The sequence below is a fragment of the Xyrauchen texanus genome, chromosome 40, assembly GCF_025860055.1.
Source record: "Xyrauchen texanus isolate HMW12.3.18 chromosome 40, RBS_HiC_50CHRs, whole genome shotgun sequence".
NCBI classification, from domain to species: Eukaryota; Metazoa; Chordata; class Actinopteri; order Cypriniformes; family Catostomidae; genus Xyrauchen; species Xyrauchen texanus.
This window is the reverse complement of record NC_068315.1, coordinates 2,907,290-2,924,427: the sequence shown is the minus strand read 5'-3', so window position 1 is coordinate 2,924,427 and position 17,138 is coordinate 2,907,290. Positions and strand designations below refer to the sequence as shown.

Genomic DNA, 17,138 nt, shown 5'->3' with positions numbered 1-17,138 from the left:
CTAGAATAACAAAACCCACAAAAGGACGAAGATAATTTTCCTATTTTGCTCCTAAACTATGGAATAGTCTCCCTAACACTGTTCGGGATGCAGACACACTCACTCAGTTTAAGTCTAGACTAAAGACTAATTTATCCTTCAACTCACAATTAGGCTGCTTTTGTCAGGTCTGCCGGAACCAGAAACAGTGATCATGATCTATAACTCTGCAATAAATTTAATGCCATCTATGCTAATATTATTGTATTTGTTTCCCTGTCTCAACCTCCGGACTCCTATCCTGAGGTCACCAGAACCGGCTGGATCCAGCACCATTCCTGCACCGTGTTGGACTCACCGGTGCCAGCCAAACATCACTTCAGTCTATTACGATGGACTTCAGAGGATGAACTGATGCCAACTCCAACCATAAGATATTATATATATATTACATATTATATATATTACAGTTTATCTTCTGTTAATGCCTGATCTTCTGTAAAGCATTAACACAAATAAAAATGACTTTACTTGACTATTCTTATTTGCACTACATATTGGAAAGTTCAATGCAACATTATATTTTCATGATACTTCGGGATCGACTTTGGAAACTCCAGAAACTGTGTTGTGTCCCCAAAAAGTATTTGGACACTTGAAAATGAATGAATGAGATTACATTACATGACAAAATATCAAATCAAGTGGCATCAGCAAACAAATGATGCCGTTCTCAGGACTAACTTAGTTATTTTTACAATTAGGCTAATTTTTATTTAGTGGATGCAAGAAGTTATTTTTTGTTTTATCATTTTAAACTTTATATGAAATGTTTTGCTTTGTGTTTGCACTATATTTCTCTTAAAATAAATAACACTTGGCTTAATATTTTGATATCTAATGCAGTTTTTGAAGTTTTTGGCTTACAAGGATTGTTTTATCAATAATAGTTTTTTTTTAAGATTAATTTATTTAGCTTAAAAAGTGTGTTTGTACTATATTTATTTAAAATAACACTTGAGTTGATACTTTGGATTTCAGACCCAAAGCGCAAGACACACCGATTGACCAGTTTCTTTGAAATACAGTGATGCTTGCATAAAAAGTGTACCGAAACTGCTGACCTGCCCAACAAAAACACTCATGGGTAGTTTTGTAAAGAGGTATGCAACAAGAAAGAAGCAAGAATCTCTGGTAATCAGACTTTCTGCGGCCCAGCGGCAGCTCGAGCGAATCAAAGCACTTTAATGAGATGGATTAGCTAATGAAATGACAATGCTTGTGAAGTTCTGCCCTTCACAATTAAATACCAAAAGAGGGCATCTCTGATTGCATCGCTCCCTTCAAACATAGGCCAATTAATCCTTAAGGCTGGCACCAGCCTCTCACTGCACCAGGGTAAAGAGAGATAGAAAAAAACAGACGAAACCAGACCACATCTGATTTTATTACAGTTAAAGTTGCGTATGTTTCGGTACGAGAGACAAAAGTGTCACAGAAGCAACACAAAATGATGTGGTTGTTTCAGCAATTGTGATTTTCATCTCACTGCTTTTTACGACACTAACCGATAGGTTTAGGTTTTAAGTTTAGCGTAGGGAGGCAGGTTTTGTTGATTTGAAACTCTATTAAGCATTTACCTAATATATCTGAATGGAATAATTTTTAACTCGCTTTTAGCGCCACTTAGTGACACTACACCTCGATGCTGGAAAGGAACCACTAAAAATAATTTTGCAAATATTTTGCCATGTTGACGTAAATTCCATTAGCTCAAGCAGTAATTTCCATGACATTTCTTGGCCTGGAAAAGACCATTTAAAATTCTGATATTTTCAGGTTTTTCAGGACTGTGGGAACTCTATATTATAGTTGCCAAGCAACGTTGCATCTTGGCACTTAATTTGTGTATAATATAGAACATGCAGTCACTGTTGCATTAAGGTTCCATCCACACTTATACACTTCAGTTTGAACAGTTTACACCTCTTATACACACTAGAATGGTGTTTTCCTCTCTGATGACGTTAGTAAACTGCTTAAAACACTGGTCATTCAATCAGAATTTTGAGTCAGAAATATCCACTTTATATTCGATCAGTTTACTGATCTCTATTTTATACCCATAAATCCATCTGCTTGGATCAGCTGATTCTCTCGAAACAGATGGAACTTTTTAAAGGCTTTGCTATCATTTTTCATTTTTCACCACAGCAGGTGTTGGAATGTGAAGTGAACTTTACCATGTTCAGGTGCATTATGGCTGTATATATGTGGATGAGTGCAGGCCGCCCACAGAGAGCATTATGTGAATAAAAAATAAAAAAACACTTCCAGAGGAAATGTTCTGTGCTAGTACTCCAACAGCAATAATAATGCAATAAATCATGTTCTAGAATTCACCATTTATTTCCCCTCCCCTTTTCTCCCAATACTCAATTCCCAATGCACTGCAAGTCCTCGTGGTGGCATAGTGACTCAATCCACCTCAATCCGGGTGGCGGAAGACGAATCTCAATTGCCTCCACGTCTGAGACGTCAATCTGTGCATCTTATCACGTGGCTTATTGAGCGCAATACCGCAAAGACATAGTGCGTGTGGAAGCTTCATACTATTCTCCCTGGCATACAGGCACAACTCACCACGCGCCCCACCGATAGCAAGAACCACACTTTATAGCTACCATGAGGAGGTTACCCCATGTGATTCTACCCTCCCTAGCAACCGGGCCAACTCAGCACGCCCTGGATTCGAACTCGTGACTCCAGGGGTGGTAGTCAGCGTCTTTACTAACTGAGCTACCTAGGCCCCAGAATTCGTCATTTTTAACAGTATATACACAGAACTGTGCAAACATTTTAGGCACATAAGATGTTTAACAAAAGCATTTGTCTTAAGACTCCCAAACATTACTTTTGCAAATAGAATAGATTAGAATAGAAGAACAGGGAGCCCTGCAACAGATGTCATGGTCCCCACAGAACCCCCCCCCCCCCACTGAACATCGTGTCAGTCTGGGATTACATAAAGTGACAGAAGTAATTGAGACAGCCGAATTAGATAAAAGAACTGTGGGGAATTCTCCAAGAAGCTTGAACATCCTATCTGCCAACAACCAAGGAAAACGGTGTCCAGATGTAAGTAGGAGAATTGGTGCTGTAAAGGCAAAGGTGGTCAAGCAGAGATGTTGTCAGCTTTTTGAAGGTCAGCTTTATCAGTGGAAAATAGACGTCCAAGCGGTATTCTAAGTGTCCCTATTTCGAAGTAGCCGGTGCGCAAGAGTCTATCACTATAGAAACAGCAATGTCCACATTTTAAACAGTATGTATCCAATGTGGAAACTTACGATAAAAGGTAAGCACCTTGAGTTCTGTAATAAATAAGTCTGTTGTGTCTCTTAGCTGTGATGAGCCTTAATCCTGAAGTTGTTAGTTTAAAGCTATTTTCTAGCTTTGGTAATGTATTAGTAATACGAGCGATCACGAAGCGCTGTTCTATGTAAACATTGACTAACAGATTCACTTTACGTCACCAACTGGCTCATATTACACACAAAAATGATCTTTTGCCACCACCTGCTGGCTAACATATGTAATTTCAAAAATAAAGACAGTAACTCCTAACAGATCTGCACTACACTTACACTTTAGTTTAAAACGGCACGAAAACAAGCAGAGTGTGTATATATATATAAAAACAGACAGATAAATAGATAGATTGGTAGACAGGTTATTGACATACATCAGTCATTAATTTTGCATAAATAAATATGGAATGAGTAACCAACTTTGTTCACAGATATTTCCTTTCTTAAAATTAATTGTTGAATAGGAGGTTAGCTAAATTTTCAAAATCTGTTTGTTGATTGGAGGGTCTTAATTTGGGAATAAAATTTGTATGACATATGAGACAAATCATGCGATTTCTTCCGATTTCTCATGCAAATTATTAAGAGTTGTCATGAGACTATGTTCACACGTTTAGATATTTGTAAGTAAATGTTTAGCAAATATTGTGTAAAACAAGTATTCATTTAAATTCAATAATTTCAAGTAAATATAATTTGCCTTAAAATATAATTATTTTGCCTAAACATCGGTCTCTCTCTGTAGATATTGGTATCAATATTGGCCATTGCAAAACTCGATCAACCACTGATACATAATGACAAATGACACACACACAAACAGAAAATGTTTATTATCTACTATTGACATGAAGTAAAACATCAAGCGGACACTGCTATCGGCAAAAGGCTGATCTCAAAACAGCCAAACACTGGCAGATGAATCGGTCTGGCCAATATATCAGTCTATTACCGGTCTGAATAGTGTGTGTGTGTTTACCCGTCTGATCCTGGTCTGGAGGGGGAGTTGTCTGATGATATGGACCTCACAGACGCGACAGACAGCGGCCTCTGAGATGACGGCAAGGTGAATGACCGAACCATTGAACGTGGTCGACTGCCCCGGTGTTCATCCGACATGGGAGGCTGAAACATAAACAGTTCATATATGAGCGCGGACATCAACATTTTCTTTAAAGGAGCAATATTCTATAATTTTATAGTAGTTTCTCTGTTAAGTCCACATAGTCCAACAAGGTTAACTGTACCAATTTATTTATACCCGACCATTTCCCCTCCCATACTGTACATGTTTTACTTCTTTAAATAAATAACTGGTTATGAATGTCTATCTCCTTTTCATCTGAAATGAGTACCAATGCCCCAAGGTGAAGTGTGTAGTTTGTGTTGATGCAACTTTCTCCTCTTATAGCCCTCATAGACAGTCAACTGTAAGTAAGCCATCATTATTTTCCCAATTCCAATTGGTGACACTAGTGGGGTAGAGATTAAAACACTTCAGCTAGGTCAGAAGCACACTTTACGTAAGTACATATATGGTGATTTGAGAGCTTGGTCAATGCACTGTCTACATGTACTATGTACAATTGCATTGTGTAATGACTTGCGGTCTAACAAAAGAATCTTGTGTAGCTAGAATATATGTGTTCAGATACTTTCGCAAAGTTGACAAAATCGAGAACATTTATGACAATGTTGATTACAAATTTCAACTTTAATTTGAAATTAACAAATCGAGGTGACAGCGAGGCACTTATAATGGAAGTGAATGGGGTCAATTGTTGGAGGGTTTAAATGCTGAAATGTGAAGCTTATAATCTTATAAAAGCACTTAAATGAAATCTTCTGTTAAAACTTGTGTATCATTTGAGCTGTAAAGTTTAAACCATCATTTACCAGGATTACAGGGTTCAATGGGGCGGTAAAATTGAATATAACTTTACACAGAAAAGGTCAGTAAGTGATTTTATCACACAAAAATCAAGTTAAGAGTTTTTAGTCTTTTAGTCTTGAGGCTATATATGGAGTGGTGGTGGCGTAGTGGGCTAAAGCACATAACTGTTAATCTGAAGGTCACTGGTTTGATCCCCAGCCACCACCATTGTGTTCTTGAGCAAGGCACTTAACTCCAGGTTGCTCCGGGGGGATTGTCCCTGTAATAAGTGCACTGTAAGTCGCTTTGGATAAAAGTGTCTGCAAAATGCATAAATATATAAATATAAAATATATAAATATATATGAGTATCTTAACGTTTCTAGACTGCCCCATTCACTTCCATTTTAAGTGTCTCACTGTAACCCAGATTTGTGCTTTGTGCTTTTTTTAAGAAAAGGAATGACAAGTCCAAGTTCCTTTATGTGGCATTATTCCACAAATGCTGTCGATAGAGATAACTTGTACTGAACCCGAAATATCCCTTTAACAAACTCACTGACTCTACAGACAGAGATAAAACTTTTGGAGAAAACAAACAAAATGACAAACGAGAGGGAGAAGAGAAGGTCAATTCCTGCAGCTAACAGGCCAATCTCATAGGGTGAATGATTCTCCACTGCTTTGTCCTTATTAGAGCCTTTATTTCTGACATAAACTCTTTCCTGACACACGAGACCATCTACAGCCCAATTCTCACATTCAGTTGCCGCCTCCTCTCTTCCTCTGTCACGCACGCCCTGTGCTGTCCTTGAAACAGATATTTAGCGCATATCGCATTCTCACGTGCTCTATAGGAGGCATCGCTACGGCAACCAGAGAGGATGCTAATCCTAGCGCCAGCGAGTGTGGTGATCAATAACTGCCAGCTACAGTAACTATCTCTCTCTTGCTCTGTTTCAACTTCTCTTCCACTTGTTTGTTCCTCTCTATCATTTCCTCTTAAGGACTCCCAGTATTCTCCTGTCATTCGGCTCAGCACGCCAGTCTGTTCTGGAGGAGAGTCAGGGGTCGAGAGTCTTTGGAGTGTGCTTACGGATATCTTTGTCACAGTTACAAAGACATTCCGTCGTAGAATCTTTGCTGCACATCTTCAATCCATAATTTAATGTGCGATTTAACACGTAAATTAACAGGATGCATCCCAATCTTTAATAGCCCAATTCATCATTCGTAGATTGTTTTTTAATTCAACGTTTCTTGCACCAAAACAGATGTCATTTAGTTTTACTTGTACTCTCTCTCTGACCATTACAGTCAAACAAACTGTTTTTGCTACTGTACCTTTAAGAGATGTATATGCAGATGTCCTCTGTTGTGAGTGTCAATCCTCTTAGCTTGTGAAATGAGTAACAGTGGCTGTCGTAAAGTTGCTGAACACTGCTTAGGCATTGATATGTACACTGGTGAAATGGTGATGTCAGTACTGTAATACAATACTACATTCTGAATGCTTACTGCAGTTTCCATTAGTGATGTCGGTGGACTCAAGAGAGAGCTTTGCATTGTTAAGAATGCAGTATCAGACTCTAGCGTTAAAATAGTCAGAAAATTCATGTTTTACATTAAGTCTATATATATATATATATTGCATCAATTTGAGTAAAATAACGTATTAATTAGATCAAAAATGTTGAAACCGAAGAAAATACTTTTTTTCTCTTTTTTTTTTTCACACCGGATTTGCAATTTCTATATCAAATGACCTTTGAAAACAGCACCAGGATCTGAATGTGAAAGACTTTCCTCAAAAGGAAGAAGTTAAGACGTTCTGAAACTGGCATGGGTCATTCTACCACTCCGATGGCATTTGCATTTCTTTTTTGGAAATTAACTAGTCAATAATGCATTAAATCTACTGGGCTATACTACAGTAATTATGTTCTTCCTCATGTCAAACAACAAGTAAATAAAGCAAATAATCTTAAATAATCAAAAATTCTACCTAGATTTAATTAATTGTACAATTGCAAATATATACATTATACATATATATATGGTATGCTTTTGTCAGTGAAGTTACCTCTAATAAACACACATGATGGCTTACATGATTAAGTTTATATTATTAAAAATGGAGGCAGGTATTATAAAAAATAGTTAGCATAAACCTTTATATAAGATAATTACTAGGCTGGATAAATGTTTATGTAAAAAGTCACACTTATGGTGCGTTCACATACAACGCGAAGAAAATTTTCACCTCGCATTTCTCGCGCGAGTTTGACCGCCGGATTATAAATGTGTGTTTGAACACGCATTCGCGCGATTAACACGAACCTGCGAGTATTCCCTCTTCTCTTCCGGAAAAGGACAGGAGGAGGGGCTTCTACGATTTGGTTCATAGTAAAGTACAACCAAAAGCTGGAATCAATTAGACGCGCATATTTTCAGAACTTACTAGGAAGTCCAACTTCCTCGCTCACTTTCCTCCAAGCAATGTCTATTTTCGTCCGGTCTCTTTACATGACGTTGTGTTTCTACATTTTTTCCAGATTTCTTCTGCTACTACATCTGTACGTCAGTGACATCCGTATAATCTCAATACTGATAGGCTTTCGCGTCAACGCGGCATGCAGATTTTTCGCTCGAGTTGAAAAATTTCAACTCGCACGAATACGCCAATGAAGCGATTTCGCGTGTTCGAGTCGCACCATTCAATTCGCGTCTATTCATCTTTGCATCGACTTTGTATGTAATCGCGCCATGCGAAACGCTCGCTTAGCATTGTATGTGAACGCACCATTACATTATTTAACAAAACAACTTTCAACACAAACTATGTGAATTAAATTGCTTTTAGCATAGTATTCAAAATGTGAATATGTAAATAATAAAAAATCACTATGAGGAACTACATTATTCTTCACATGATTTTAACAGGAGTCTTACATTTTAGCGTGACTCTTGCCATTACTGCTCTGTTTAAGCAAGTGTCATCGCTTGCCACTGAAATTGTCATTTCACTCATAATATCATTACAGCTGCCATGTCTTTATGTAATTCAGTTGTACTTGCATAGTCCTTTTCACAATAATAATTGTTCTAACGCAGCTTTGGAAAGAACAGCGTCTTGTAAATCCTAAGTTAGCGAGCCAAATGCAACTGTGGCTTTTTGTAAGATTAGAGTCCATCCTAAAGTGATACTGTGTGTTAATAACAGAAGTTTGAAGGCAGACTTTGGTTATGGCTGAATGAACATCATGTTATGATGGTAATAGTTGAATGGATGATGCTTGTGATTAATGAATGATGGTTGTGGGTGAGGCATGAATATAATGTCAGTTCAGACTCACTAGTGTTCTGACGCCATATTGTTTCTCCACCTTCTCCTTGAGCTGTTTGAAACACGCCTCCAAACGCTCGTGAAACGGCCGAAGAGCCTCCGTCACCTTCTCGCCATGGATACGAACTCCTTCAACCAGGTATGGGATCTGAACACACACACAGACACATGCTTACAAAGATGCAATGAAAGTGAATGGTGACTGAGACTAACATTCTGCCAAACGTCTCCTTTACTTGATGAAAGAAAGTCATATGGGTTTAGAACATCAAAAGGGTGAGTAAATGATGACCATTTTAATTTTTGGGTGAACTATCCCTTCAATCTGCAAATGTCAATTAAATCATTAAACAATGACTCAAAGTATCAGATTTACACTTCAAACCCGACACAATGCATTTCTTCTGTAAGAATGAGACGTAAGCTGAGAATCTCTTGTGGTCTGATTTACAGACGCCTCTCAGATCTGTGCCATCGTCCCGCCAGCAGTGTTTCACCTCAGAGTTTCAATTTTCTTTCCTCTACAAAAAAACCTCTGGTCAGACAGACACATAAAGCAGGAAAACAATGCCAGTGTGTTTATTTGCAACACACAGTGAAGTCCGAATCATTATACACAGAATGTGGACCAAACGCATTATTCACAAGAAGCATTGCGTTTTCTCTTTTCTTTACGACTGCTAATCTGGTAAAATGCACCACCAACACATTTTAAAAGAACGCTTTAGTGCTGATCACACACAAACACAAGCAACTCAAACGGCTTTACTAACTATAAAGAGAGATGATTTTATCTCTAGACATCATGAGGCTATGAAGGTAGAGTAAATAAGAAATCAGTGTAGCAGAGATATTTCAAAACCAAATGAAGTCCACTGAGGAGTGTTTAACTGATGCAATGTTGTGAAATGAAAAGTGGCGCAGTTGAAATGTTAAAATCAATACCACGATCAGCAACAATGAGAGAGTGACTAGTGTCAAGTTTCCCTTCAAAATACCTCAAAATATTAAAAGATAATTTGCTGGAACTCTGAGAGCTCTGAAACGTAACTTTATATAACTCGCGTTTGCTCGAGTAACGTGAACCCCCGAGTATTCCCTCTTGTCTTCCGGAAAAGGTCAGGAGGAGGGGCTTCTAACATAACAGTTCAACCAACTATATCTAACTTTTTTTTTGGTGTAATGCTTTCCCACCCCCCAAACTTGATCTATTTTAACATACACTCACCTAAAGGATTATTAGGAACACCATACTAATACTGTGTTTGACCCCCTTTCGCCTTCAGAACTGCCTTAATTCTACGTGGCATTGATTCAACAAGGTGCTGAAAGCATTCTTTAGAAATGTTGGCCCATATTGATAGGATAGCATCTTGCAGTTGATGGAGATTTGTGGGATGCACATCCAGGGCACGAAGCTCCCGTTCCACCACATCCCAAAGATGCTCTATTGGGTTGAGATCTGGTGACTGTGGGGGCCATTTTAGTACAGTGAACTCATTGTCATGTTCAAGAAACCAATTTGAAATGATTCGAGCTTTGTGACATGGTGCATTATCCTGCTGGAAGTAGCCATCAGAGGATGGGTACATGGTGGCCATAAAGGGATGGACATGGTCAGAAACAATGCTCAGGTAGGCCGTGGCATTTAAACGATGCCCAATTGGCACTAAGGGGCCTAAAGTGTGCCAAGAAAACATCCCCACACCATTACACCACCACCACCAGCCTGCGCAGTGGTAACAAGGCATGATGGATCCATGTTCTCATTCTGTTTACGCCAAATTCTGACTCTACCATCTGAATGTCTCAACAGAAATCGAGACTCATCAGACCAGGCAACATTTTTCCAGTCTTCAACTGTCCAATTTTGGTGAGCTCTTGCAAATTGTAGCCTCTTTTTCCTATTTGTAGTGGAGATGAGTGGTACCCGGTGGGGTCTTCTGCTGTTGTAGCCCATCCGCCTCAAGGTTGTGCGTGTTGTGGCTTCACAAATGCTTTGCTGCATACCTCGGTTGTAACGAGTGGTTATTTCAGGCAAAGTTGCTCTTCTATCAGCTTGAATCAGTCGGCCCATTCTCCTCTGACCTCTGGCATCAACAAGGCATTTTCGCCCACAGGACTGCCGCATACTGGATGTTTTTCCCTTTTCACACCATTCTTTGTAAACCCTAGAAATGGTTGTGCGTGAAAATCCCAGTAACTGAGCAGATTGTGAAATACTCAGACCGGCCCGTCTGGCACCAACAACCATGCCACGCTCAAAATTGCTTAAATCACCTTTCTTTCCCATTCTGACATTCAGTTTGGAGTTCAGGAGATTGTCTTGACCAGGACCACACCCCTAAATGCATTGAAGCAACTGCCATGTGATTGGTTGATTAGATAATTGCATTAATGAGAAATTGAACAGGTGTTCCTAATAATCATTTAGGTGAGTGTATTATTACAATAGAGTGCAAATACAAAAAAAGCAAATATGTAATTTAGCAGCAATTTAGCAGAGAATATGAAATTAAAAAGTACTTTCTAGATTAAATAAAGGGTGAACTTGAAAATATTAAGTATATTCTACATTTGTACTCAATTCAAAAAGGTACAAATCTATGTTCTAGCTTATAAGTAAATTGTTTTTATGATTGTTTGTTATCTTTACAACACGTCATCAGTCCTAAAGTAGAAAACCACGTCATATTTATTTGCTAATTTGAGTAAATTTGACTTTTCGAAGCTGGTGTTCCCAGCATGCACTGTGCTTGAATAATTAATGAGCTTGCATGGTTTCACTGTTTTACCACAAGATTATTTAGAACGGAAAAGGATTTTTTTCCCCTTTTTCACCCAATTTGGAATTCCCAATGCGCTCCAAGTCCTCGTGGTGGCGTTGTGACTCGGAGAACGAATCCCAGCTGCCTCCGCGTCTGAGACCGTCAACCCGCACATCTTTCCACGTGGCTTGTTGAGTGCGTTGCCACGGAGACATAGCGCATGTGGAGGCTTCACGCCATCCACCGCGGCATACATGCACAACTAACCACGCGCCCACCGAAAACTAACCACATTATAGCTACCACGAGGAGGTTACCCCGTGTGACTCTACCCTCCTTAGCAACCGGGCCAATTTGGTTGCTTAGGAGACCTGACTGGAGTCACTCAGCACGCCCTGGATTCGAACTCACGACTCCATGGGTGGTAGCCACGATTATTATTGTTGATTTTGGTGTTTGCTAACATCTTGTTTTGTGAAGTCTAAACTCTATTCAAAAAGATCCATTCATGATTTTAAAATAATAATAATAATAATAATAATAATGAATTGCTACCGTCATCGTGTTATTTACTCACACACTATAATCAATATTACTGTATATCATAAAGTAGAATTAATAATTAAAACTTGAAATTTTTAAAATAATAAAAAAGCATTTATGAGAAACTTCAGTTTCACAGTTTTCACAGGCTAGGGTTCTTTTGAAGTCAATACAAAAATAAACAGAAATAACATTTAACCCAAAAAAGAAACACAGTTTAGACTCCTGTTCGCTCTAGCACCCCTTGTGTGGTAATGCTTACTCGCCGTGTGCTGGTCATGGATGTTGAATGGTCAATACAATGCGCGAACAGTCTTACACTGAAAATGCTTTATAAGCTGACAACGTTTGTGGCCATGTAAATAACTTCATAAACGGTTTAAACGAAAAACGATCTGCACATGTAGATTTTAGTCCCTTACTCTGATTTCACGTTGCATGTAAACACATGTACCGCCGTTCTTACCGGCTTATCCAATGTGCTCAAGTGTTGTGCGCATGACTCTTTACCGTTTGGCGTAAAAAGCACAGAATTATCAGCTTACTTCAAATCTCACGTAAACATGTGTTTCTTGCATTGTGACTTTTTATTAAGCTGATTTTTGATTTTTTGCATATTGATGTGCATGTAAACACACTTCTTATCATGCCCAACAACACCATTCAGTCGTCAATACATATAAAACAATTTACCTAGGCTGTTGTACCTTATTGCTTAATTATATGGAACTAAAATGGTGCACAGGTGAATACAAACATAATGTGCGATCAGCATTCTGCAGTGTATAAGAACTGAGTCCTGACACTAAAGGAGAGACAAAGAGAAGATTTCCGCTTTAATGAGGGTTGTTAGCACCACAGGGACTTTCTGAAGGAGGGAGATAGACAGACAGACAGACAGACAGAGAGAGAGAGGAGAGAGATAATGAGAGCAAGCACAGCTAGTGTCTCCAGGGAAACCCCAACCTTTTTAAAATGAACACAGTGACAGTATTCTGGGTGGGCGGCATGGCAACAAAAGGTTTAAAAGGTGGCGGCGCTAAAGATATTCCTCATCAACTATCTATGAAAAACACATAAGCACTAACAGGACAAAGAGGGAGAGGTGAAAGCAAACTTAATCAGCAGAGGGATTGTCTTGAAGGCGTTTTGAAAGAGCATCAACAGTGGGGTGAGAAAAATTGTACATACGACCTGTTCAACCATCAGTACTGTGTATTGATCGCATCTCACGCCGCTAAAGAGGCTTTCGGTCATCAAACAGAGGTGAAGTTGAACGTTGAAGAACTAGTTCACCCAAAAATAAAAATGATGTCATCATTCACTCACCCTCATGTGGTTTCATAATGGTATGACTTCCTTCAACTTTTTGTCTAACATCTCCTTTTGCGTTCCAGTTGGTGTATTATGTGAAATTGGCATTACTGCATGCTTACATAATAGATAAAACAATCTTAGTGTTGAATTCCTATCAAAAGTAACTATATTGTGACTATACCATTTAAATGAGATTACATCTTGGACATTCCATCTCTAGATCAGAGAAACATCTTCAATATCTCATCCTGATTTATTAAACCTGGTGTCTAAAGACAGACTGATTTATGTTCATGTGCTGTTTGTATAAATGAGCTTTCTGCTAGAACATTCCAATATCTATAACAATTAAACATAATTGCGTAAATGATTATTTATATGCAGTAAAATGGCACCAGGGCATCATACGTTTGAGATACAGAGATTGTCATAGCTATTTCTTAAGTCAATTGTTCAGTATTAAATGCTTCATGCTTCTTCAACGTTTGATTTGTGACTCTCCGCTTGTTTCTTTGTGGAGTAGCATGCAGTAAAAGCATATTGGTGTCTTTTAAAATGATCTGAGGTAAGACAAAAGAAGAGATCTTTTTATTATGTTCTGACAGGATGACAGCGTCCATAACTCATCTGATGCAAATGTCCTGATCTGACATGAATGTGCGAGTAAAAAGAACGCTTTATGAAAGGTTTCAGTCAGAAAACACAAAACCAAACAATGATTGATAAAATGCAAATCAGTTATATTCAACAACAGCATCAAACGACCTTTATCATGTCAGAAATATATTTGTTTCTTTAGTAGTTGGCATAAAAAAAAAAAAAACTTTGAAAAAGCTCTTTATATATATATATTTAAAGAACTTTTTCAAGTTTATTTTTTTTTTTCCAAGTTAAGAAAAAGCAGTAAAATATAACTGGTGAAATATAAACATAAATGATGACAAGTCAAAATATTAAATACCATGGATCAATATTTACTGGGTAATCTATTGTGTCAATTTTATGTCTATTTATTGTCTATTGCCTAAGATTTGGAGCAAAACTACAGGCCCAAAAAATAACCCTAGAAAGGTGTCAGCGTCACTATTGTATTTGTCCACAGAGATAGGTCTATTACTAAAATTATTTGACTTCAACACCCATATATTGCATTATATATTATCATGCCATTGGTGTGGGTCAAAATAAGGGTGAAAAAAAAACAAACATGTTTTTGAGTTGTTTTTAAAAGGTTGGAGTGCTTTTAACACTAGAATTATTAAAGATATCTTGAATGGATAGTTCAACAACAAAAAAAATGTATTCTCTCATCATTTACTCACACTCATGCCATCCCAGATGTGTATGACTTACTTTATTCTACTGATGACAAATTTAGATTTTTAGAAGATTGTTTAAGCTCTGTAGGTCCATACAATGTAAGTGAATGGTGACCAGAACTCAGAAGGTCCAAAAATGACATAAAGGAGGCATAAAAGTAACCCACCCATAAGACTCCAGTGGTTAATTTAATATGTTCTGAAGCAATATGATAGGTTTGGGTGAGAACCCGATACATTTTAAAGTCCTTTTTTACTATCAATTTCCACCTTTGACCCACCCCAACCTATTGGTGGCTGAATGTGAAAGTGAAACTGTAGATTTACTGTTTAAAAAAGGACTTAAATAATTATCTGTTTCTCACCCACACCTGTTATATCACTTCTGAAGACATGGATTTAACCACTGGAGTCTTACGGATACCTTTCTACTGTCTTTTGAGCATTCAGAGCTCTGGCCAACACTCACTTGCATTGTGAGGACCAACAGAGTTGAAATATTCTTTTAAAAATCTTATTTTGTGTTCTGCTGAAGAAAGAAAGTCATAAACATCTGGGATGACATGAGGGTGAGTAAATGATGAGAGAATCCCATTTTTTGGGTGAACTATCCCTTTAAAATCCTTTTAGAGTCTGGTTTACAACTAACTTCTGGTGTTGTCATTAGTGGTCTTATAGCTTAAAAGCTACAAAAACGTATAGCTTTTTTTTTAATACCCGATATAATGCAGATACACTGTATCACTCAATTTAATATAGTAAACAACATACACATAAAATTGCTAAAACAAATTGTAGCATCTGGACCAATCAGACACACAATTATTCATTATTTAATTAATAAGCCAACAGAAGTCTCAAGACTGTAACAAGCAAAGGTCCAAGTAGGCCCAGGCCTACTCCGTTATGTTTACTCCCCCACTGATCATTATCAAACATTTACACTGTCTTTGCTGCCATTGGACCAGCAAAGAGTGGACCCCCAGTGACATTCCAAGCGGGCGAGGCTAACTGCGTTCCAGAGCAATCTTTCCCCCATAAGAAATGGACTCAAAGCCCAGAACAACAGACTTTTCTTCATAACATTTTAAACAAACTATAAATGAACATGTATATCCCCAGGACATTGTGTATAGGATCATTACTGTCTTGCAAAGTGTTTTTGTACTGTATACTGTTTTATGCATGCCTTATGACAGAACTACCAGATAATGTACAATTAGTTCTGCCATGTTTGCTATCAAATGAATCATTGTGTATATAATATATAATTCTGATGGCATGCATTGTATGCTTGCTATATTAATCAGAGCATAAAGGGGCATACATTAACAACATATCCCCCAATCATGCAAATGACACAGCTTCCAAACAAAGGAACATTTTCCACTTGGAAATTGCACCTTTCTCATTGGCCAAGCCAGACTCAAGAGGAGGAACTTCCAGCAGAAGATAAAAGATATGTCCCACCTCTTACTCACACTCTTTGCCCTGGATCTTCCCCTGACCCTCGGCTACTGGTTGTGCTGACCATGAGGATGCAGGCTGGCAGGCCTCAACACCTCAAGCCATGTGCAACTACCAGGACCATAGTGTCAAAGAACACCAGAGTTCATCCTAATTTCTTCATTCAACACAGAAGAAATTGATTGCAACTTGAACACCATTGACTCGAGGAACCATCAAGACGTTCTCCTGCGACTGCATCCGGGACTCTCTCAACAGCCAAGGCAATTGCAAGTATCGTAACAGTAACTAACTGAACCTAGTATTAGAATACAGATGAAAACCCCTTTGTAACAAATGTGCTTATAAATTAAGAGCTTGATGGTTCTAGCAGATCTTTTCATAACCGCATTTCCCCTATTCTGTTCCGGTTTCATCTTATTTTCATTCTTTTTTCGTGTGTATGTTTTTGTTTAGATTAGTAATGTGTTTGTATTTTAGTTAAATAAACATTTGTGTACATTCTTGCAAGTTGGTTCTGGTCTGCTTGTAAATCAATGTAAATTTAACGATTCAATCTCAGCTCAATGCAAAGAAAGCTATATTTTTGTGTGGCCACGAAAAAAATTCCTTTCTGAGAAGTGATAGACGATCAATACGGAGTGTTCGCTGGACGAACAGATAAATTGATTGCAATATTAATTCAGCTACATCATGTTGATTCTATTAAGCGATTCAAATGTTCATAATTAATTATAACGAGTAATGATTCATTATTCATGTTTCCCATTTAAAGATATTTTTGACCGTGGCATATTTTGATAAATAATCTCATTCCTGTTTCTAAAAGATTTTGCTTCAAAGCTATATCTATATGTGTAATATTATTGTCAATAAGCCATGAGAATAATATTACTCCAATAAGAGAATTCATCATAATTCTCTTATTAAAGCTAATTCCCTACAGTAGAAATTGTGAGCTGATGCAACAAGACATTGTATTACGATTTTAATGGTGGAGAATTTATTCAGACAAATAATCTAGTTATTTGTCATTTATCTAAATTATAACGGTTGTCAAACGCGACTGATTCCATTATAAATTTCCTTACATAGTAATGTAGAAATAAGACCATTTAATCCTAGCTCACACATACTGTTTCCCTTACAAGTAATGGT

At 37.8% G+C, this 17,138-nt stretch overlaps 1 protein-coding gene across 1 annotated transcript in view; it reads right to left on the bottom strand.

Annotated features, from left to right (window-relative positions):
- Nucleotides 1–17,138, bottom strand: part of dock1 (dedicator of cytokinesis 1) — a 308,833-nt gene that overhangs the window by 11,567 nt on the left and 280,128 nt on the right. The window contains exons 47-48 of the mRNA XM_052112963.1: nt 8,577–8,714; nt 4,327–4,472 (exon numbers count right to left, since the gene is read on the bottom strand). Coding sequence (XP_051968923.1) covers nt 4,327–4,472; nt 8,577–8,714 — 284 coding nt within the window. The remainder of the gene's footprint in view (nt 1–4,326; nt 4,473–8,576; nt 8,715–17,138) is intronic.